General features: G+C 46.8%; 1 protein-coding gene across 3 annotated transcripts in view; it reads left to right on the forward strand.

Annotated features, from left to right (window-relative positions):
- The window catches only part of LOC311056019 (uncharacterized protein), a 61,543-nt gene extending 51,268 nt beyond the window's left edge, over window positions 1-10,275 (forward strand). For 2 of the 3 annotated variants that reach the window (XM_084072359.1, XM_084072361.1), the window contains exons 4-9: window positions 1,279-1,388; window positions 2,795-2,921; window positions 3,982-4,012; window positions 5,503-5,577; window positions 7,693-9,738; window positions 10,098-10,275. In XM_084072359.1, coding sequence (XP_083928485.1) covers window positions 1,279-1,388; window positions 2,795-2,921; window positions 3,982-4,012; window positions 5,503-5,577; window positions 7,693-8,552 — 1,203 coding nt within the window. In that variant the 3' untranslated portion in view covers window positions 8,553-9,738; window positions 10,098-10,275. Of the gene's footprint in view, window positions 1-1,278; window positions 1,389-2,794; window positions 2,922-3,981; window positions 4,013-5,502; window positions 5,578-7,692 lie in introns of all 3 variants that reach the window. The other variant, XM_084072360.1, reaches the window with a different exon arrangement.
- The last annotated feature ends 13,923 nt before the right edge of the window (window positions 10,276-24,198 follow it).

Raw genomic sequence — 24,198 nt, forward strand, 5'->3', positions numbered from 1 at the left:
CAATGTAGAAATGCTCTGTTACAAGTAAAAGTCCAGAATTCAAAATTGATACTTAGTTACTTTCCACCACTGTTCAAAAGAAGTAAAAGTAGCAGATCCACAAGCTCGAAGCGCGCTTGTGGATCACCGAGTGCCGCTACGAGCTTGTACATCTGCTATTTTTGAAAGATCGTGACAATTTGTGCAAACCTTTAGCAAATCTTTGAATATATATTTTTTTAAAGCGAACAAATCTTCGCTTCTGGAGGTCACTGTCACAAAGTATGAGATGGGGGGCCAGAGGCTAGGAGACACCTTTTCAGTGTCACCCTTCAGACAGCAGGCAGACTGTGGCCCCCAAAGGCACTGACTCTGTCTGCTCCCTGCAGCCTCTGTGCTGAATGAACTCTACTGAGAGACAGGAGAAAGAAATGACCATGGCCATTTGTTCCCAACCGTGGATTTGTGATGGGATTTTTTTGTGTCGGGTCCTCGAAGATCGATATAGGGGTCATTTATTAAAAGGATGTTGAAATAAAATGTTGGTGGAATAAGGGGAGAAATGTGTGGGGGTTCTGAGAGGGGACCCTGGAGCCTTACGTGCTGTTTATTTTAATGACTAAAACGTTATTTTAACCAATCCGTATGTTAGGGTATTTTAAGACTTACATAGTGCAGATTTAAAAGGATGTCTGGCTAATAAGACGTATATGCCTTGATACATTGTGATTTGCCCTCTATAACTAAAATTGAAAATTAAAAACACCTTAGATATTTTATTTATTTTAGGAATAGATGAGCTTTTACTCAAGCGGGACAATGCAAGCTGATGATGAATGCATGTGCAAATAAAAAACAACTTAATACTTCCTCAGGTTAATATGAGCATCAAATCAATATTTTAAATATTTTAAATGCACATGCATTCCATACATTCCATAGGGCTCAACCTCAAATGACATCATCAACGTGCGACGGACATTGCCCCTCTTGAGTAAAAGATGAACTGTTTTCAAATAAATAAAATATTTAAGGTGTTTTTCATTTTTCATTTTAGTTGTAGAGGGCAACTATAATGTATTAAGGCATATAAGGATTATTAGCCAGGGATCTTTAAGGATTACAACATGAAGAATATGAGCTCTGCAGCAAACATGTTTAGTTCAATAAGATAAATATCTACAAATGAACACCCCCCCCCTTCCTCTCTCTCTCTGTCTCTGTCTCTGTCTCTGTCTCTGTCTCTGTCTCTCTCTCTCTCTCTCTCTCTCTCTCTCTCTCTCTCTCTCTCTCTCACAGAGGAAATGCTTGAGGGAACAGTGGTTAAGTGAGCCACCTCCACCTCCTGTCCCCGCGTCTGCAGTGGCCGAGGGGCCCGAGACCCCTGATCCTCTACAGGACACACCAGAGTGAGACATTTACACACGCCTTCATTCCAGTATACCCCAGTATAAATCTGAACCCATTAAGACCTGAGGCCAATTCTACGAATGCCTTCTAAGTCAGTGGTTCTCACACTTTCACGATGTTTCTAAAATGTTCGAAAATAGCAGATGTACAAGCTTGTATATCTGCTATTTTTGAATGGCCAACGCAAAAACCTAAAATGACTCGAATGCTTTCCCGGTTTTAATGGGTTTAATAGACAAAACACATTGATGCTCACATACAACATAGTGTGTGGTATGACTTGCTGTTTGTCTAAGTAAATACAAATTACAATTCAGCAGACTCTCCTATCCAGAGCGACTTACAAATATAAGATCAGAGTAAATGACTTGAACCGTAGTCATTAGTCAACAAACGACAAATGGTAACGTAAATAGAGTGCAATTTATTTTGTGCTACAAAGTACCCACAGTAGGATTGGTTTCAGTGGCGTCTCCAGCATAATTAGTTAATATAGCATCAAAATAATTCCAACCACTTTAACCATGTTTTATACTTGGTGTGTTCAAAAATAGCAGATCGCACTATGAGCTTGTAGATCTGCTATTTTTGAAAAATCGTTAAAATGTGTGACAACTTTTAATGGTATTTCTTTTTTTAAATGGAACAGTTTTTAACACAAATCTTTGCTTCTGGGGGTCCCTGGAACAAAATATTTTGAGAGGGGGGTCAGCGGCCAAATACTTATAATTTTGGGGGTCCTTGACATTTGGAATGGTATTTCTGTTTTAAGTGAACAGTTTTTAACACAAATCTTTGCTTCTGGTGGTCCCTGGAACAAAATGTTTTGAGAGGGGGGTCGGCGTCAAATACATATATAACGGGGGGTCCTTGAACCACTGCTGTAAAAGGCAGACAAATGAGAAATGTTCACGTTGTGATACCGGTACAGAGTAAAAGCACACATTTCAGTGCATCTCTCCACACACTGAACTCCGTACACTAGTAGTGGAAAGTATTCTTGGCGTGCTGGGCGCTGAGAACACCAGCCACCATTGGATGCCGTGTGCTATATTCGACGCGCGCTTACGTAATCCTCACGGCTTTTGGAAGTCTTTTATACTCCACCGTACGGCGGTGTCGGCAAGACAGGAACTGAGTACGAGACATGGTCGTACTATGGGGTGTACGTTACTTACCAGGCTTAAGACCCAGATCTATGGTTCATTATTCCATGTTTTAGTTTCATACAACTTATATGATACCATGTGTCACCTTTTTCACTCTCTCTCTCTCTCTCTCGTGTGTATGTTTATTTGTTTGTGTGTGTGTGTGTGTGTGTGTGTGTGTGTGTGTGTGTGTGTGTGTGTGTGTGTGTGTGTGTGTGTGTGTGTGTGCGCGCGCGCGCATGCCATGTGCGTACCAGAGAGGCAAGCGAGTGCCAGCAGACGCCCGAGGAGCGAGCGGAGACGGCAGATGTCAGAGAACACGAGAGCACAGCCCCTCCCAGCCAAAACACACATCCATTCAGCAGCACACACAACCACTATCAGGTACAACACACGCACGCACGCACACACACACACACACACACACACACACACACACACACACACACACACACACACACACACACACACACACACACACACACACACACACACACACACACACACAACACTCACTATCTGGTACAATACAAACACAGCTCTCGATCTGGCACTCATCTGGGTGTTTCCCACACGGGGGTACCTCTCGCACATGCATGCAAGGTTGCCAGATCTGCTTATCATAATTTCCCTGCAAGATTGTATTTGAAAATAGCCGATCTAAAAGCTCACAATGTGTTGCATCGCGACGCGTTGTGAGCTTGTAGATCTGCCATTTTCAAATAGCTGAGGTATATGTTAAAGTGCTCAATGGTATTCTCGACCTGCTTTTCTGGTTCACAGTTTTAACGCAGAATAAACTTTGGGGCAGATATTATATACCGTAGCGACTTTAAATTAAGATGATATTTTTGACACCATGGTCAACGCAAAATCTCTCCAGTGCAAAACTAGTTGAAAACCATAACTATTAGACATCATTTCCATTAAGGATCTATTATATTTACGTAAACTCTTACAGAAATATTTTCAAAAGAGACCTTTAGCAGCGAGAACCCAACCTCAGTGAGTAATGGCTGGGCCAGCACATACTTCACGGTACTGTACTGTGTGCAGTGAACTGCATTAAGCCCATGGTACACGCCACTTGAACTCTCACATTCACCAAATGCTCCACTCAACTGTACACTGGCCCCATATTTAGCTCACACTTTGTGACTGACTCGCCCGTGGCGGCGAGATTGGAATGGCTGACGGGTAAAATAAAGGACCTCTTAGCGCGACGGGGGGGGGGGGTTCCGATGAGCCGTGAGTCTCTGAACGGCTTTGCTGATGGCGACTGAAATATTTATGGCTAGGGCGTGAAGCTCATGGGGCAGGGCTCTGCATAGTATGGGGGGGGCAGTAGTAGTGGGGGGGGGGTTAGGGTCGTAGAGTGGCTAACCGGCGCTAACTTTCTGACTTTGGCGAGCACCTAAAAACTGTCTCTCCTCCCACCCCATAGGCCGACGTTGACGAGGATCTCCTGAGACAAGGTAAGAGGGAGTCAAAACGTCGGCCGAATCACACGTCTCGTTAGCCGTGTTTGTGTTTGTACTAATTGGTCAGCCTCGTTTGGCGTGTCTTACAGTGGTGGAAAGTCATTAAGTACATTTACTTAAGTACTGTACTTATGTAAAAATGTTTTGGTATTTGTACTTAACTTGAGTATTTCCAATTTCCAACATTTTTACTTCTACTCCACTACATCTCAGAGGCAAATATTGTACTTTTACTCCACTACAATTATTATTATTATCAACTTATTTGAAAACTACCTACTAGTTATTTTTCAGATATAAATTATGATATTATGAAACATACATGAACCACTTTAGCCCTATTTTATACATAGGCTATTTGAAAATAGCCGATCTACAAGCTCACAACGCGTCGCAACAATCTGCTATTTTCAAATATTTTAAGTATATATAACTGTAAGTACATTTTGATACCAATACTTTTGTACTTTTACTCAAGTAAACTTTGAATTCCGGACTTTTACTTGTAACGGCGTATTTGTATGTTGCAGTATTGATATTTTTACTTAAAATATCGGAGTACTTTTTCCACCACTGAATATAATGTTTCAATGTGATAATGTTTGCAAAAGATACTGCGCTCTACGGTAACCGAGGCTTCGTCTGTGGGATAGTACTGAAAACATGGTGTACAGAATGGAGACACAGCTGGGAGAGCGCCCTAACATAGCTGGCATGACATAACAGACATTCTGCATGCAATATGTGTGCAGCACTAAGGGTTGAACGCTTCTGTACGCTCACTAGTCCACTATCATTGTCCTACACTGGGATATACGTGTTACAGTGTTACAGTAGTTTAACTTCGAGAGTGTTACAAATTGTTCACTCTCGGAGTTACAAGACCCTTAACGGGGTCTATTCATATTCCATTTTTGGTTTGTGGTTCTGTTTTTATGGGTCCATTTTCACACTCTTAGAGTTACACTAATAACTCAGCAGTTTAACCACTTAAACGCAGATAATAGCTGATCACACTGAATTAAAAAAAGGACTAAGGAATCTATTGGACCGTAAATTAACAACCAGAAAATATGAATAATCATCTCATTGTTCCTTTATTGTATACATGAGCAGAAAAGGTTTTTTAAATTTAATTTAAGGAGATAATTCACACTAGGCCGAAATCCTGACCTAAGTTTTTTGAAAAACTTCAAATATTTATTCAAAAAATACAAAAACTGCTGTTGCTATATGTTGTACATAGCAACAAGAACCCCATAAGGGGTTCCCGTCCTGAAAGGTATAGTTACAAAAAGGGGTTCCCGCCCAAAAATGGTTTAAGCACCACTAAATGCCATGGATAATCCGGACCTGGGTTTAAGTGGTTAATAACGGGGTCTATTTATTTTCCATGTTTGGTTTGTGGTTCCGTTTTTTATGGGTCCATTTTCTCACTCTTAGAGTTACACTACACTTACATCTCTCGCTCTTCTCCTCTCTAGTGATCGCCGCAGCTGAAGACCCACTCCAGACGACAGAGACGATGTACCGTGAGAGCAGGCAGGACGGGCGATCAGGTAACCGAGCAGAAAACACAAACACTATATGGTAGAGTAAGAGATGCACACACACACACACACTGTAGCTAGAGATCGACTCCCCGTCCATTTCACGATCTGGTAAAATATCGAACCACAGGAAGACCGCCCGACGGCAATAAGTGGACCTACTGGATTACTGTCATAGCCCCGTATTTCACGTTCAGTATAAGACCATCGTCTACCATTGTGAATTAAAAGTGCGAAATCAGAGTAAGCAGAGTAAGCATGAACCCTAGTTAACAAACAGGGGAAATAGTCACATACGGAGTGTGCAAAGAGAGCAACGCAATACTTCAAAGGAACTATACCAGAAAAACATCAAACCTAGCATCTGTCTAAACCAGTGGTTCTCAACCTTTTCAGCCCGTGACCCCCCAAAATAATCTTCATAATTTAAAAAAATAAAATCATAATCATAATTTGGGGGTGGGGACCCCCCCACCCTGACAAGCACTTGAAATTGTAGGAGTAGAGGCATTACATTTAGTTTGACTCGGTTCCACAGATAAATATTGTGACTTTTTTGCCTCTTTCTTATATCATTTGACAATTTGGCCAGTGGTTGACCAGTTTGTATGCAGTAATGGTATTTTTCCTTTTCCTTCTTTTTTAGGTATTAAAAAGGTCTTAAAAGCCCTAAAATTGTCACTTTACTGTCACCTGGGGACCCCCTCAAAATCATGTTGAGAACAACTGGTCTAAACAACAGACTGTCTAAATAACATAAGTAACATTTGCGGTCAAACGAAACACACCCAAATAACAAATAAAACAAGCAACAATTTGTCTTGATGAATTGAATACATAGGACCACAATGGAAACAACCCTTTAGGACTTTTTTGCGTTATCCTTTTAGCATTGTTGTACAATTGCACCTCTGTACTATTTTGCAAACTGTTAATAAAGTATTCAATCAATCAATCAATCAATCAATCAAACCAACACTGTATCTGCATAGCATCTATCAAAAGATGACAAGAGGGGATACACAAGGAGAGGGCGGTGCTATAGGGGTGAGGTGGCATCTGAAGAGCTGAATTTTCAGACTGTGTCAGAGAATGGGGAGTGAGTCTGCAGTACTGACAGCATATTATTTAATGTTTCACTTTTGTCTGGACTCGATAACCTTCTCTGTCAAACGAGAGTCCTGTGTTTTTTTTATTTTTTTATTCCCCATGCCCGCCGACTCTGTGGTCGTTCTACCTTCAGGGTACGAGTTAACGATGAAGCCGGAGTGAAGCGCGCCAGCCATGCAGCGCAATGTTATATTTAGACCACTTTGTTATTTCTGTCCGTTAAATTTTTCATTTCTACCGGAGGACTTTTTAAGCGATAGACTTAGTAGCGGTAGAAAGGGGGGGAAAAAAACTAGAAAGAATGCACTGCTGTTGCCCATGTAGCTCTGTAGTGACACGAGAGACGGAGAGAGCACTCGTCTGTTTCTGAAGGTAGGAAGAGAAGTACAAGTGTCTTAGTGTCCACTCAGCCTGTGTGTAGCTCCGAGGCAAGCGTCTTAGCCGTCACACCACACTGACATCAGGTCTAAGAGAACACTGTTCTTGCATTAACTTTCCTGGGGCTTTGTCTTTTATTTATGGCTTTAATAAACCCTATAGACTTAGTTGACCGGGGTTCCCCCAGGGCTCAATACAAGGTACGCTCCTTTTGTTTCCCTCTTAACCAAATATCTATCGAAAATAGTCGATCTAAGCTCGCGCTTGTGGAACGGCTATTTTCGCAGAAGGTTCGCCGCACAATAGGAACACTGGGGTTTAAGTGGTTAATGGCCACGGTATATTTAGAGCCAGTTTCATTAGATACAAATGAGGTCTTATCCTGGACTATGAATAACTTTAAATGGAATATCTATCGGAGTGACAATTGGATTATTGATGTGCGTCTTTGCCTCGAGAGCTTGTGTCCTCACATCTAGCGCTCTAATTTAAGAATACGAGTTGTGACCTCGGCTTCAAACGTAATTGAAGCCAAACTAAGACCCATAATCTCCTGAAGGGTTCTCGCAATAATAACACCAGTTTTGCACAACAACACACAGCCTCTTCTTCATCTTTGTTCCCTCTGCGTTGCAGTGCTGGGCATGGTGGCGGTCCAGGTCGAGAGGGACCCCAAGACGGGCGCCACCATCGTGCGCTCGGTGGCGCCGGTGTCGGCGGCGGAGCCCGGCTCCGGCGCCGACATGACCGTCCCGGTGTTCGACGACGGCAGGAAGAGCGTCCACCTGGCCGTGGGCGGGGCGGGGGCGGGCCAGCCCTCGGCCGAGGAGCTGGGACAGATCCTCAGCGCGGTGGACGGCGTGGGCATGAGGGTCCTGCTGGACGACGTCACCGTCACGCCGCGGCCGGAAGACATGAAGGCGGAGGAAAACAGAGGGGGCCTTCGCTTCGGGGCCGAGCCGGGAACGGGGGGGGCCTCCTCCTCCTCCTCCTGGCCCCGAGGAGGCGACGAGGATGAGGAGGAGGCGGAACAGGAGGACGGCGGCGTGGCGGTGGTGGTGAGAGAGATCGTCGGAACGACGGACGACGCCGAGTACACCGGGGCGGAGTACCGCATGGAGGACGGCCCCGTCACGCTCACGTTCATGGGCTACGCCGACGGCCAGGAGGACGAGGAGGGCGGTTCCCCGGGCCGGGAGGACAACCACGCCCTCACCGTGGAGCGCGTCATCATCACCGACGACGGGGAGGAGAAGGTGCTGGGGCCCGCCGGGGGCGCCGGCGCCGGCTCGGAGCCGGGACTCCGTCAGTCCAACGGCGGAGACCTGAAGGACCCGTCGGCCCACGAGGGAGTGTTCCAGGACATCCCTCTGAACGCACTGAAAGCCCCGGCGGAGGAGGAGGGAGAGAAGGGGAACGCGGCCTCCTCCCCCGGCCAAGAGGAGGGGCAAGGAGCGCCCAAGCGCAAGGCCTGTCAGTGCTGCTCCGTCATGTGAACGACAAACGGAGAGAGAGAGAGAGAGAAAATGTGTGCAAATCTTTGAATATATATATGTTTTAAAGCGAACATTTGTCAAACATTTTTGTTCCAGGGACTCCCCAGAAGCAAGATTTGAGTTACAAATGTTCGCTTAAAAATATATATATTCTCAAAGATTTGCAAAAATGTTCACGGTTTTTCAAAAAATAGCAGATCTACAAGCTCATAGCGCGACACTCGGTGCCGCACTATGAGCTTGTAGATCTGCTATTATTGAATAGCCAAAGAAATCTAAAATGACAGATGCGTTTCCCGGATTGAATGGGTGAAGAGAGAGACTTTTTTTTGTTTTTATTTCCAATATCTATCCTCATGACTTCCATTTCTTATACTTTATGCCGCAATGGTGCCTTGGTTTGAATGAAGGGCTTTATCTACTTAATTAATGACACAAAATGGGCTCCAGGGGACTATATGTCGGTACAATGATGTGGAGTTGAGTGTTTTTTTTTTTTTGAGGGCCTGGCCAAGCCTGAGGGTTTTGGACGGATTGTTGCTCAAGCTGTCTCGTTATTCTCAGTTCATTCTAGTGTACCATTGTGCCTTTGTAACCCTTTCATGTCGCCGTGCCAAAGGAAAAGACCACTATAGTATTTTTTTTGTATCTCCTTTACAGCAGCTATGAACTCAACAATAGCTGTAAGGGTCTGTCACAAACCACTTCTGCCCCCCGGTGGACGGAGCAAGGAATTACAACAACAGCAGCCCACTGCCAGGATGCCAAGAACGATCTCATTTCAAAGTACTCTTCTGTTTTCCTCTAACGTGGGACTTGATCTACAGCTAAAGAGACAACGTGTTTTAGCAGCAGCTCCTCACAGAATGTAGGGGGGGAAAAGCCAAAGATGTTGATTAGAGCAAGCATATTTTTTTGGAGCACAATTGTTTTAATAGGCCTACTACTCTTGGTCCAAATAAGCTTTTAATATGATATGACATTCTGTCAAGCTATGGGTTTGTGGTGCTGCAGTTCATTTTATTCAGTGCAAACTGAAAAGCACATTTTTTTAAGGACACTTACAGTACAGGAGGATTAAAAAGCACACATTTTCAGCCTGCATAATGTGGCATTCTTTGCTGAATACGTTAACAAATATACCACTTGTTAGACTGTCTGAGAAGGGGCGACAATCAATAATAAGGTAATCTGAGTTCCCAGAAGTTTTCGCCAGCTCTGGCGAGGAACTTCTGGGCCAGAGCCCTGGTATTTGTGGGCGGGATGTAACTTAGCTTCAGAATCTGAGCGGACACGCCTCTTACCGGTCTGAGAGCTGTGCAACTCGTCTAAAAAGTCCGACGAGAGGCAAACAGCAGTACACAACAATGGCGGCCGAAATTTCTCAAGGGGAAATTGCTTCCCGTCGATCCTATTTAGATGCAACACCCACTGCATGTGGATCCCGCCCCCTTTTCTTCATTGGCTGTTGATTTGAATCACAACGCAGTGGCCGCGCCCCTGCTGTCCAAGCTCCGACGCAATGCCTCCCAGACTAATAATAAGGTAACAATAGTATATCAATAACTGTATGAACATGGGGCATGTACGTACGCAATCATAAGTTGGCGTCTATCTCGTTGAGTGTGTAAAAGAACCTAATACTGTAATAAGTGAGGGCTAATGTTTATTCAATGTATCGAGTGAATGTACGATCATAAAACAAAGTGTATTTGAGACTTTTCACTCCTTCATGTCTTCATTTATGTCATGAATCCAAACCTTGTACACAGTATAGACTAGTGGTTCTCAAAAGTGGGCTCCAGGGACCCCCAGGGTTCCAGGGGGTCCCCAGCAAAATGTGTCAATATAGCATCACAATCATTTTAACCACTTCATCCATATCTACGTTGGCTATTAAGAAATAGCAGATCTACAAGCTCAAGTTTGTACATCTGCTATTTTTTAAATGTTTTGAAAGATATTGAAAATGTTTGGAAAACCTTTTCAGATTTTGGGGAGTCTGCCGCAATACATTTCAATGTGGGGGTCCTTGACATGAAAAAGTTTGAGAACCACTGGTATAGACAGTGCAAATGTCTGTTTTTACACGTTCAGGGTCAAATTAATGCTCTGGAGCGTCTGATCAGCAGCAAGTAGCGCTTCCTTCTTTTTTGCCCTAGCAGATGTGGAATTCCAAAATCAAACACACATTTGTAACTCTGAGAATGTGCAGACCCTTACGGGTCCATTTGAGTTACATTGTGCACGTTAAACTAACACTTATGTACAGTAGAGGTGGGTCACTACTTTGTGTCAGTGTCAGTCAAGCCAAGTAAAGGCCTTCATCATAGTACTATTGAGACAGCTGCAGCGGTCTGGTCAATCAAGACGGCCACAAAGGCAAACACCCATTCGGAAGTGTCCACTATGAAAGGAACACTGTCGGACGGAAACCTTGTATGTCCAAAACAGTTGCTTTTCAAAAATGGGAAAAAGAGCCTGTGTTCTACTAATGGATCCAATGTAGTTATACTGTAGTCACAAGTCGCTTGTTAATACTTTTCATTGGTTAAATATTTTCAAACCCACTTACAGACATACCCACTTTCTACCTGGCGTCCCTGTTTTGAGCATGTCATTATCTAGGAGGGGAAAAAAAAATCTAAATGTAAAAAAAAAAGCAACAATAGCAGACATACAAAGTCACAATGTGTCACGGTGCGGTGCGTTGTGAGCTTGTAGATTGGCTATTTTAGCTACTTTGGTCATAAAAGTAAAACATTGGAAATTCATTTATGGGGGAAAAACGCTATATTTGTATGACAATAGTCAATTATAATAATGCATAGAACCCATTATCATAGACAATGGAGTAGTTAGGCTAGTGTTAATTGTGTGCCTAAGATTATTATTCCTCAACAGCAATAACATGGCGTGACACACTCCTCCAGACCAGTCATAGTCTAATAACCTGTATAACCTACACTGCTTACCTGTGGAGAGGGACTTACAGTAGATTGTCATGTGAGCCAGGGGACAGGAAGTAGAGACGTCCTGTCCTACAGACATTGAGCAGATCATCTAGACTCATATCATGACTGAGGCGTCAACATCAACACACAGGATACAACCGTACCGCTCTGAACCAGGTGGGTCTTCTCATTCTAACTGTGTTTTGGTATCAGTTTGTGCATTTATCTATATCAGTGTCAATGTCTCATTTAGGGGCAGCAACTGTCAATTCTTATTTCACTGATTATTCTATTAATTACTTTTTAGTTTTTTGATTAATTGAATAATCAAGGAGCACTTTTTGGATGATTTGTCTTACTTTTTTATATATACAGTATCAACGAATCGGTGCAAAATAATTCTAATATCATTTTTATACTTGATTATTCTGATTAAACACTATATGGTATACTGGGTGTCCAAAAACAGTAGATCTACAAGCTCACAGCACATCGCAATGTGACATGCTGTGAACCAAACATTTTCTCCCAAATCGATTATTTTATTGGAACAATGTATTTTTGTATCATTTTATGTGCTGCTGGGTTTAACCTTACATCATAATTAATTAGTCAGTGAATGTACAGTATGTTTTGTAATAATAATCTGCAAAGTAACTAGTAACAAAAGCACAAAGAGTAAGAGTCAAGAGTAAAAAGTACAATATTTGCCTCTGAGATGTATTGGATTAGAATAATAAAGTGTTTCAACATGTAAATAATCAAGTAACATTAAAGATTTCATTTAAAAAAAAACTCAAAAATTGCACAGTACTTGAGTAAATGTACCTAGTTACTTTCCACCGTTGTAGAATCTGAAAGGTTAGACAGAGTGTACGGGCTAAGCTCATTAACACATTATTAATGACCTGTCACTGGGCTTAGTATGAAGTGTTGCATTGTTGTTGGTAATCCTGCACTGAAGAAGAGCTTGGCTGTAAGCCCATGAAGTCAATGTTAATATAGACACATCAATCTATACTGCAAGGCTGAGGATATATCTAAGTAGTAGTAGTAGTAGTAGTAGTAGTAGTACTAGTAGTGGTAGTAGTAGTAGTAGTAGCAGCTGCAGTAATCACAGTAGTGGAAAGTAACTAAGTACTCAAGTACTGTACTTAAGTACCATTTTGATGTATTTTGACTCTACTGGAGTATTTCCAATTTCCAATACTTTTACTTCACTACATCTCGGAGGAAAATATTGTACTTTTTACTCCACTACAATTATTTGAAAATGCTAATTATTGGTTACTTTGTAGATTTAGATTATTATTACAAAACATACACTAAGCACTTCAGCCCTATATACTTTGACTATTTGAAAATAGCAGATCTACAAGCTCACAACGCATCGCAAATCGACACGTTGTGAGCTTGTAGATCTGCTATTTTAGAAGGATTTTATACATTTGGAAACTTGCAAAATGGGACGTTGAATTTTGGGTGAATTTTGAATACCGGACTTTTACTTGTAACAGACAATTTCTATAGAAAAGATGTGAGTACTTTTTCCACCACTGAGTAATAGTAGACTACAACGTGGGGGTGTTAGTACTGTAGTAGTAATGTATTTACCCAGAGTAGCAAGGCCCTGCGTGCTTCCCACTGACACAGTTAAGGTTTTGATATACGATGTGTCACAGCAGAGCACACATACACATTGTGAGCTTGTAGGTTGGCTATTTTCGGTGCGTGCCACTGGCCTAGCTGCAACTAAGTATAAATGCTGCTTTACACACATTCACCCAGGGGAGCCGCCCAGTACAACCACAGTGCTATGCTAGTGTAAGCCTAGTGCTGCACTCTGTCTGTCATTGACAAAGACACACCTCTGGAAACCCCCTAGTGCCTTACCCTAAACCAGTGGTTCTCAAACCTTTTCATGTCAAGGACCCCCCAAATTGACACTTATTAGCCCGCGGACCCCCAAAAGATATGCCAGGGACCCCCATAAGAGAAGATTTTTACGGCTCTATAGCAGTGATTCTCAACCATTTTAATTTCAAGGACCCCCAGTTTGACATGCATTAGAGGCTACGGACCCCCATTTAATGGCATTTTCCATCTCTGGGACCCCAATTTATATTGAACAGTCAATGTTAATGTAACTCTGAGAGTGTACAAATGGAACCAAATGGACCCGTTAGGGTCCATTTGGTTCCATTTGTACACTCAGAGTTACAAACCCATAAGGGTCCATTTGGTCCCTAATATCCATCATTTAGCTGGGGACCCCCTGGAACTCCCTCAAGGGCCCCTGGGGGTCCCCGGACCCCACTTTGAGAACCGATGGCCCAAATAGTCTCCTTATAAGCGTTCCTACTGTTCTTTTCAATAATAATATTTTAAAAATAAATAATACAAACAAAACTATGAGCTGACCTCATGGTACAAGGGATACAGGATAGGTGGGCACTAGGGACATCTGGGCACCTCAATGTAAAATTGGCTATTTTGTCCAAAATGTAAAAAATACAATATTTGAAAAACGGTCTTAAGTAATGTAAAGTATACATGATGTGAACATGCACGGTACATCACTATCAGACTTAAATGTATCCTTCAACTTCCTGTTTATGCCCCAAAATGACTGGATATACAGGTTTTGTAGCAATAGTAGAAATATTAGACCTTAATTGTCGAATGTTTAAGCATGTTCCAAACATGTATACTTTACTTTAAAACATTTCCCCAATATTTCATTTTTTAACATTTTGGAAAATAATTGCCAATTTAACACCGAGGTGCCCACTCTTCCTTGGTGCCCACCTATCCTGTTACCGGTACCAGTAGTTCCTATATGGTTCATAGAGTCACATTGTAACTACAGGGAAGCCAGGCAGTCCGTTGGGTTGTGTTACCTGTATGAATGACTCACAGCAGGACAGACTGCTGAGATGCAGTGGTGGGAAAAGTACTCAGATGTTTTACTTAAGTAAAAGTATCAATACTGCAATGTAGAAATACTCAAAAAATTGACTTGACTAAAAGTACAAAAGTATTGGTATCAAAATGTACTTAAAGTACCAAAAGTAGAAGGTACTCATTATGCAGAATGTCCCGTTTCACAAGTTTTCAAATGTATAACATTTATGAAAATAGACGATCTACAAGCTCACAATGCGTCGCATCGCGACGCATTGTGAGCTTGTAGATCGTCTATCTTCAAATGGACAAAATGTATTGTAGAATACGAGTCCCCAGGCCAACACACAGAGTCAGGTCAAAGCTGTTTAACATGCACTTGGCATGGTTTTATTCAGAAATAAGACAGTTCAAAAGGAAGCATTCAACTCAAATCTTCTTCCCCATTGGGGGGTTTCAAATAAAGCAAGGTCAGGCTGTCAGTTTCGGCCTTCTTTTCCACATTTCCATCCAGGTTTAAATGTGCACATAGTTTGCCTATGACAAAAAGAAACATGACTTTTAGCATTGCGTTCAGTTAAACAAAAGCATTCAGCAGGGTCGAACAGTGTGGAGTTGGCACTTACCGCCCGATGGTGAGAGTATCTGCTCAGGTGTAGAGTCAGGATCACACAGAGAGAGAGAAACACAGCACCTTTTATCCCAAACCTTTAGATTGCCGGATTCCAGACAGCTGCACTCCTGTGGGGAGGCGGTCCAGCATATCACACTGATTGAGTAGTGATTTGGGAACGTACCTCCCTTCGATGATGCAGCCTAAGGGGCGGGGCCTTCCCAGGTGCTGCTTTTGGCCCTCTCTGTGTGTGCTGAGCCTGCAATAGAAACTCTCACCTGTTCGGGGGAGTACAGTGCCAGCCGGGACTCCACATTTCCCCCCCCCAAGCTCCTTGCTCGGTCTAGGGGCTTTCCGGTCATCACCCTCATGCATGCGGGACATGGCGTCCGCGTGTTGCATCTCCTTCCCTGGCCGATGTTCGACCCTGAATTTATAGTCTTGTAGTTCGACAAACCAACGGGTCACTCTGTCATTTCGGTCCTTGTTGAGGGCCATCCACTTCAGTGGCGCGTGATCGGTGACCAGTGTGAACTGCCTCCCCCACAGATAGTACCGCAGATGATGGATGGCCCATTTCACTGCCAGACATTCCTTTTCGACCGTAGAGTAGTTCTTCTCATGGGGCAGCAACTTCCGGCTTATATACGTCACGGGATGTTCATCTCCGTCGATAGTCTGGGCCAGGACTGCACCAACGCCGGTACCAGAGGCGTCCGTGTGGAGGACGAAGGGCTTGGTGAAGTCGGGGGCCACCAGGACGGGTTCCTCACACAGGGCATTCTTCAGGGTCCGGAACGCCTCTTCGGCCTCCCTGGTCCACTTCACATGGTGGGGTAGGTTCTGGCGGGTTAGTTCGTGAAGGGGGGCGGCGATCATCGCAAAATTCCTTACGAACTTCTGGTAATAGGCTACCAGACCCAGGAACGACTTCACTTGCTTCTTGGTGATGGGGCGCGGCCACCGCTGTATCTTCTCGACCTTCCGGACCTGGGGCCTCACACATCCCCTTCCTATGGTGTAGCCAAGGTAGTCCGTCTCAGTCCACCCCAGACGGCACTTCTTCGCGTTGGCGGTCAGACCGGCCCGCCGCAAGGCTCCCAGGATGGCCTCCAGGTGATCCAGGTGTTGGGTCCAGGTGGCGCTGTGGACGACGATGTCGTCCAGGTAGGCGGCCGTGTACGAGCGGTGCGGTCGGAGGACTCGATCCATGAGGCGCTGGAAGGTGGCAGGGGCACCATGGAGACCAAACGGCAGGACCCGGTACTGGAAGAGGCCGTCTGGGGTGGCGAAGGCAGTCTTGGCCCTCGCTCCGGGGGTCAGGGGAACCTGCCAGTATCCCTTCGTCAGGTCCAAGGTGCTGACATACCTGGCAGGGCCCAACCGCTCGATCAGCTCATCGACTCGTGGCATGGGGTATGCGTCGAAGGTCGAGATATCGTTCAACTTCCGGAAGTCGTTGCAGAAGCGCAGGCTTCCATCTGGCTTCGGAACGATTACAATCGGGCTGGACCAGGGGCTAAAGGATTCTTCGATAACCCCGAGGTCCAGCATCTTCTTTACTTCTTCCCGAATGGCCTCCCTCCGGGCCTCGGGGATCCTGTATGGCCTCTGCCGCACCACCTGGCCGGGTGGTGTTTCGATGTCATGCTGGACGACAGTTGTGTGCCCAGGCAGCTCCGAGAAGATGTCCTTGCTGCGGTTCAGGAGCTCCTTCACATCCTGGACCTGCTCTGGGGCAAGGTCCTCGCCTATCACTACTTCTGGCTGCTGGGGGGAGACATACGTTAGGAGAGCCGGGTTTGGCAGTGGCTCGGACGGATACCACTTCTTCAGAATGTTTACATGAAAGAGTTGGAGGCCTTTCCGTCGGCCGGGCTGCCTTACCCGGTAGTTGACAGGACTCACCCGCTCCACGATCTCGTATGGGCCCTGCCATTTCGCTAGAAATTTGCATTCTGAGGTGGGGACCAACACCAGAACCTTCTCCCCGGCCTGGAACTCCCGGAGCCGGGCGCCTTTGTTGTATGTGCGGGCTTGGGCCGCCTGGGCGTTCTCCATATGCTCACGCACAGCCGGCCAGACCTTCTTGGCTCTTTCCTGCAGCCGCTCCACATGCTCGATCACACTGCGGTGTGGCGAAGGCTGACTCTCCCAGACCTCCTTAGCCAGATCCAGGAGTCCACGGGGGTTCCGGCCGTACAGGAGCTCGAACGGGGAGTAGCCAGTGGAGGCCTGGGGAACTTCTCTGATGGCAAAGAGGACGTAGGGGATGAGCTGATCCCAGTCCTTCCCATCCAGCTCCACCAGCTTCTTCAACATCTTCTTCAATGTCTGGTTGAACCTCTCCACCAGGCCGTCAGTTTGTGGATGATACACAGAGGTCCGTATTTGCTTCACCTTTAACCACTTATACAAGGAAGTCATTACACGGGACATAAAGCAGGTTCCCTGGTCAGTTAACACTTCGTCTGCAATGCCTACACGGCTAAACAACATCATTAACTCGTGGGCTACATTCTTTGCATTAGCAATACGGAGAGGAATGGCCTCCGGGTAGCGCGTGGCGTAGTCAAGTATCACCAGTATGTAACGGTGTCCGCGAGCGGACTTTGGTAGTGGGCCAACAATGTCCATTGCAATACGAGAGAACGGGGTGCCTATGATGGGCAAGGGTATGAGGGGGTTACGGAACGATGGCCGAGGCGCTGTTTTCTGACATTCTGGACAAGACCGGCAGAAATCTTCAATGGCGCGCTTCACACCCGGCCAATAAAACCGGGCGACCACTCGGTCATAAGTTTTCTGGACCCCTAGATGGGCCCCTAACTGGTGGGTGTGAGCCAAGTACAATACTCGTGACACATAGTTCTTCGGGACCAACAGTTGCTCAATTAATTCCCCCCCCTTAGCTTGGGTTCCGCGGTACAGCAATCCGTTCTTTACAAAGAAGTGTGGGTTTGGTAGGTCACTTACCCCTTGACACTGGCGACCGTCGACCGCAGACACATTCTGCCGGGGGGCTGCCAGGTTCGGATCCGACCACTGCGCGGTGGCGAACTCCCCCTTCGATGCGCTTGCCGCTGCCTCCGCCAGCGGGAACTCGGCAAAGGCGTCCTCGTTGCCTGGTGGGGAGTCGGCGGCGTTGTCTTCCAGGGCGGAGCTCTCGTTGGGGGACCCCTCAGTGCTGGGACGGAACGCTGGGCAAGCGGTCTTGGGAGCGCTGACGGCTGGCCGCCGGCCCCGGCGTCTGGCTCGGCGAGGCTGTGGCGGCCCACCATTCCTGAGCCGCTCGAAGAGGGCACAATCCGTGCCGATGAGGAGCGGGACCGGTAGGTTGGGGACGACACCGGCTGCCACCTCGGTATCGCCCCGGGGTGTCTGGACCTGGATGCGGCTCACCGGGTAGCTCTTCACGTCTCCATGGACGCAGGTGACAGGGACACTGGCATCGGTCAGGGCGGCGGCGTAGTCAGCGTGGACAAGCGTGATCACGCTGCCTGAGTCGACCAGAGCATGGGCATCGACGCCGCCTATTCTCACCGGCAGGGTAGCGTGACGCCGTCCGGAGCTGCCGGTGTGGAGACATGGTCTGGCAGGGTCTGCGCTGCCGGCTGAGGGCATGGAAACGTCCTGGTCCCGAGCCGGGCAGTCCCAGGAGATGTGGTCCTCCTGTCCACATACATAACACCTCCGCTGGGGCCGAGGGGCTCTCTCTCTCTCAGCCGGTCCGGAGGACCTGGGTGGTGGGTAGTTGGGGGGTGGCGCTGCGCGCCGGCGGCGGTCGCGGCCACCTCGTTCGTCGGGGCTGGGCCTGCTCGTCTCACTCCTGGAGGACCTCAGCATCTCCACGCTGACCTGGTAGTTCTCAAGGAGGGCCACCATGTTCTCCACCGACGAGGGGCTCACCTGAGAGGCATACTTCCGAGCATCGGGCGGCAGTGCACGAATACAGCGGTCAATCACAATTCTTTCCAACCACGGGGGTTCCCCGCCGGTGGTGAGCCACCCATTGGCGAGGCGTTGGAGCTCAGCGACCTGGGCTCGCGGAGGCAGTGTGGGGTGGAAAACCCAAGCATGAAAGCGCTGAGCCCTCGCCGGCAGGCTGTAGCCTCGGCTAGCTAGGATAGCTGCTTTCAGTTTGGTGAAGTCACGGGCGTCGGCTGCAGACAGGTCCCGGCAAACTCGCTGGGCTTCACCGGTTAGAAATGGTGCAATGATACTGGCCCACTCGGCGGCAGGCCAGCGTTCTCTAATTGCAGTGCGTTCAAACAATTCAATGTATGCTTCAATATCATCGTCGGGGCTTTGTTTAGAAAGGACGGCGCCCGGAGGCCGTGGAACAGAGCTGTCTTTGTCAATTTTCTTTAAGAGTTCTTTTACCGCATTTTGTAATTCAGTTTGGCTTTTTAGCAAGGCGCTGAGTGCACCGGCGTGCTCCATGCTGAGGTTGGCGTGGGTCAGAAACTACCCGTATTCTCCACCATTTGTAGAATACGAGTCCCCAGGCCAACACACAGAGTCAGGTCAAAGCTGTTTAACATGCACTTGGCATGGTTTTATTCAGAAATAAGACAGTTCAAAAGGAAGCATTCAACTCAAATCTTCTTCCCCATTGGGGGGTTTCAAATAAAGCAAGGTCAGGCTGTCAGTTTCGGCCTTCTTTTCCACATTTCCATCCAGGTTTAAATGTGCACATAGTTTGCCTATGACAAAAAGAAACATGACTTTTAGCATTGCGTTCAGTTAAACAAAAGCATTCAGCAGGGTCGAACAGTGTGGAGTTGGCACTTACCGCCCGATGGTGAGAGTATCTGCTCAGGTGTAGAGTCAGGATCACACAGAGAGAGAGAAACACAGCACCTTTTATCCCAAACCTTTAGATTGCCGGATTCCAGACAGCTGCACTCCTGTGGGGAGGCGGTCCAGCATATCACACTGATTGAGTAGTGATTTGGGAACGTACCTCCCTTCGATGATGCAGCCTAAGGGGCGGGGCCTTCCCAGGTGCTGCTTTTGGCCCTCTCTGTGTGTGCTGAGCCTGCAATAGAAACTCTCACCTGTTCGGGGGAGTACAGTGCCAGCCGGGACTCCACAGTATACAGAGCCGAAGTGGTTAATGTATGTTTTGTAATAATAATCAAAATCCATAAAGTAACTAAAGTTGTCGAATAATTCTGGTGGAGAGTAAAAGTACAATATTTGTCTCTGAGATGTAGTGGAGTAGAAGTAAAAGTAGGCCTACCGCAAATTGGAAATACTCCAGTAAAGTAAAAGCACCTCAAAATTGTACTTAAGTACTGTACTCGAGTAAATGTACTTAGTTACTTTACACCACTGCTGAGATGTAGCCTGCTGGGCTGGCAGATACAGAATGGCTCAGACCATATTATTGTCTGAGCCCGAGCAGACAGTCGACAGAAAGCTTATTAGTCTTTCCCGCGGTCAGCAGAATAGCCAGTAGGTCACGCACTCGTGTTGGAGAGAAGTCACCCAAACTGTTTAGCCCTGCAGGCAGTTGCGGACAAAACACCACGACCAATCCAATTTAAAGACTTCCTAAATGGATTTCCAGTTGTTTCAAGGCTTCGTGAGAGTTTCACAGGCTACAGGAATTCTGTAAAGTCATCCATGTCATCCCATCATCATGATCACAGATCTGCAAAGTGATTCTCTATGAATCAAAACACTGATAAAATAAACAGTTTGTACACTATGTATAGACCCTGTGGCACTCTAGTGATCTGGCTCACAGGAGGCCCATTAAGACCTGGAACGCATCTGTGTCATTTTTTGATTTAATCTAAAAAGCGTTATTTTACACTTTGGGCTATTCAAAAATAGAAGATATATAAGCTCGTAGCGCGGCACCGAGTGCCACACTACGAGCTTGTAGATCTGCTATTTTTGAATAATCGTGAAAATGTTTGCAAATCTTTGAATATATTATTTTAAAGCGATTTTAGTTTTTTACTCAAATCTTTGGATCTGGGGGTCCCTGGAACAAAATATTTGTAGATGGGGGTCCATGGGCAAATACATGTAATTTTGGGGGTTCTTGACTATTATGAAATTTTTTTAGAACCACTGCAACATACGTTTTTTTGAAAACTGTTGGGATTTAGAAGACATTTTGTAGAATCAGCCTCAGGTCTTAATGGGTTAATCTGATAAGATCAGTGAACTACACATGAAGCGCAACTCTATTTTTACTGGATAGTTTGACGGGTTGTCATGGCGGCTCCAGTCTACATTTGCGACTGTTCTGTACTTAGATCTAAGTCTCGACAGTAAATTACGACCAAATGCCAGCATCCTTCATCAACACTGCTGATCCTTTTTTTTCCAGGTGTGGAGACAGAGTCTGGGTTTTCTTCAGCGAAACAGAGGACAACCCTCTGAGCGTGTAAAAAAAAACCTGCCATCATGTCAACCACACGTCCATCACCCAACAACCTGCAGAGATTGTCCTCCCAGGACGACTGTGGTCTCTGGATGAAGGCGGACTTGACCCCTGCGATGGACGGCCTGGAGAATGCGCAGCAGAGACGGGATGGCGACGCCCCGCTGAGCTCCGGGGAAAGACCCCGTGCAGTGGACACCAAGTTCCTCCCCTCCGCCCCCACCGTGATCACACGCTACTACGGCGTCATAGACGACGATGACGTCTTCATGCCTCCTCCACCTCCATTGGCCTGCGTCGCCTCTTCATTCCCGACAGAGGACAATGACGTCTTCATGCCTCCTCCACCTCTACCGTCCTGTGTCACCTCTTCACGGTCAAGAGAGGGCGACGACGTCTTCATGCCGCCTCCACCGCCGCCATTGCCCTGCACTGCCTCGTCACTGCCAACAGGTGGCGATGGCGTCTTCATGCCTCCTCCGTCTCCGGCGTCCTGTGCCGCCTTCTCGCTGCAAACAGAGGCCGATGGGGAGCCCGCTGATGCTTCTGTGACCGTCGTTGCAAACGGGACACTTGGTGTCACAGAGGGTTTAGGCGAACCATGCGGCGAGAGGCAGTTGACGAAAGCGCAGAATGAGGCGGACAAAGTGACGGACAGAGCGGAGTGTATCGTACCTCTGTCTGAAGACGAAGTGGACTCGACACCCGTGACGAAGGCTGTTGACGTTCTGACAGAGACAGGTCTGACATCACTTAGTCTGGAGGACAGAAGCAGTAAGACAGAAGTAGTAGACCTGGAATCCATAAAAGATGGATCCGAGGATATCGTAACGACAAACAAAGAAGAAGAATCCACATGGGAATACATTGACAGTGACATGGAGACAGACACACGTCTGACACAGACACCTTCAAGCGTGGACGTAAGTCCTACTAAAGGCGTTTGTTGTGACATGCTACAGACAGGAGAGATAAGAAGAAAAACAGAATCCAGGGCAGAATGTCAGGTCGCTAGTTTTCTTTCTGAGGATACCAACTCAACACAACCTAAACCAGAGCTTGATGACAGGAATGCTGTGGATATAAGCGCCCGGACATCGCTTCATGGAAGCGGTAGCACCTTCGCCACGATGCTGAAAAGAACAGGTGGGCTCAAGAACAGCAAAACCAAAATGGACGCGGCGCCCGCTGAATCGGAGGTACCTGAGGACGTGGCAGGGGCGATGAGCGACGCCAAGGCCAACATCGACAGCCGAGATCTAAACTATGACATGGCAAAGGAGCAGTGGGCGAGACGAGACGGTGACCTCCTCCCACCACCCTGGCCTCTCATCTCCAGAGGTTCGTCCATAGAGGACAGGAATTGGACCGTCGCCACCAGCATCCTCCAGGGGGAGCAGCTGCTGCAACGCCTCCTACTGGTGCAGAAGAGGCAGAGCGAAGGCCAGGTGTGGCCGCAGGGGGTCGACGCGGAGGTGGCCAAACGGGCGGCGGGAGACAGGAGAGTCGAGCGGGGCGCGTTTGGGGTCGAGGGAATGGATTGCGGGCACGTGACGACTGACGATGGAGACCCGGGGCAAGAGGGAGGGGAGACAAGCCGGGTGCAGAACCGAGACAGAGGAGAGACTGAACACAAGAGACGTGAGATGCGCTCGACGACAAAGTCCACCCCACCCGCCCACCAAAGAGTCCCCAGCGTCGATGCGGACATCTCCGATGACAATCCGAGTGACCGCAGAGCACCCGACGACTTGTGTCCTATCAAAACCCAGGAAGTACCGCTCCCCCAGATCCACCAGTGTACGAGCTCAGAGACCTCCACGGAGAGGGTGCTCGGCCAAGCCGTCCGGGAGACGCGGGACCTCCAGAGAGCCAGGGTGATGCTGTTTGAGGCGTTTCGGCGAGACGACGCGGAGGGGCCATCCAGGCACAGGAGCAGACACCGACACCCCGCAGTCAAAGATCGCACACGCCCTACCGTCTTGACGCGTACGCACAGCCTCGAGACGTTCTCTTCCCCGAAGAGAAACTCGGTTTCCAGGAGCCAATCCTTCAGGCTGCAGAAGCCCGAGACCTCCGAGAGGGAGAGGAGCCCCGAAAGCCAGGAATGCAAGAGGCCGGTGGGGGGCGCGAGGGACAACACGTGCCTGTCCCCCTACCCACAACCAGTGGTGGAAAAAGTACTATTTTCTTTACTTTATTGAGTAAAAGTATCAATACTGCAATGTAGAAATACTCTGTTACAAGTAAAAGTCCGCAATCAAAAATGTAATTGAGTAAAAGTACAAAAGTATTGGTACCAAAATATACTTAAAGTACAAAAGTAAAAGTACTCATTGTGCAGAATGTCCCATTTCACAAGTTTTCAAATGTATAAAAATGTATACAAATCTTTGAAAATATCCGATCTACAAGCTCACAATGCGTCGCATCGCGACGCATTGTGAGCTTGTAGATCGGCTATTTTCAAATGGCCGAAATGTATATAGGGCTGAAGTGGTTAATGTATGTTTTGTAATGTTAATCAAAACCTACAAAGTAACTAGTGCCGTTTTCAAATAATTGTAGTGGAGTAAAAGTACAACATTTGCCTCTGAGATGTCGTGGAGTAGAAGTAAAAGTACAGAGAATTGGAAATACTCCTTACTCCAGTAAAGTAAAAAAAAAAACACCTCCGAATTATACTGAAGTACAGCACTTGAGTAAATGTACTCAGTTACTTTCCACCTCTGCCCACAACAACAACAACAGGACATTCCCCCACGCGTCTGC

This window comes from Gymnoscopelus microlampas (genome assembly GCF_963454915.1).
Source record: "Gymnoscopelus microlampas genome assembly, chromosome: 11".
Classification (NCBI taxonomy): Eukaryota; Metazoa; Chordata; class Actinopteri; order Myctophiformes; family Myctophidae; genus Gymnoscopelus; species Gymnoscopelus microlampas.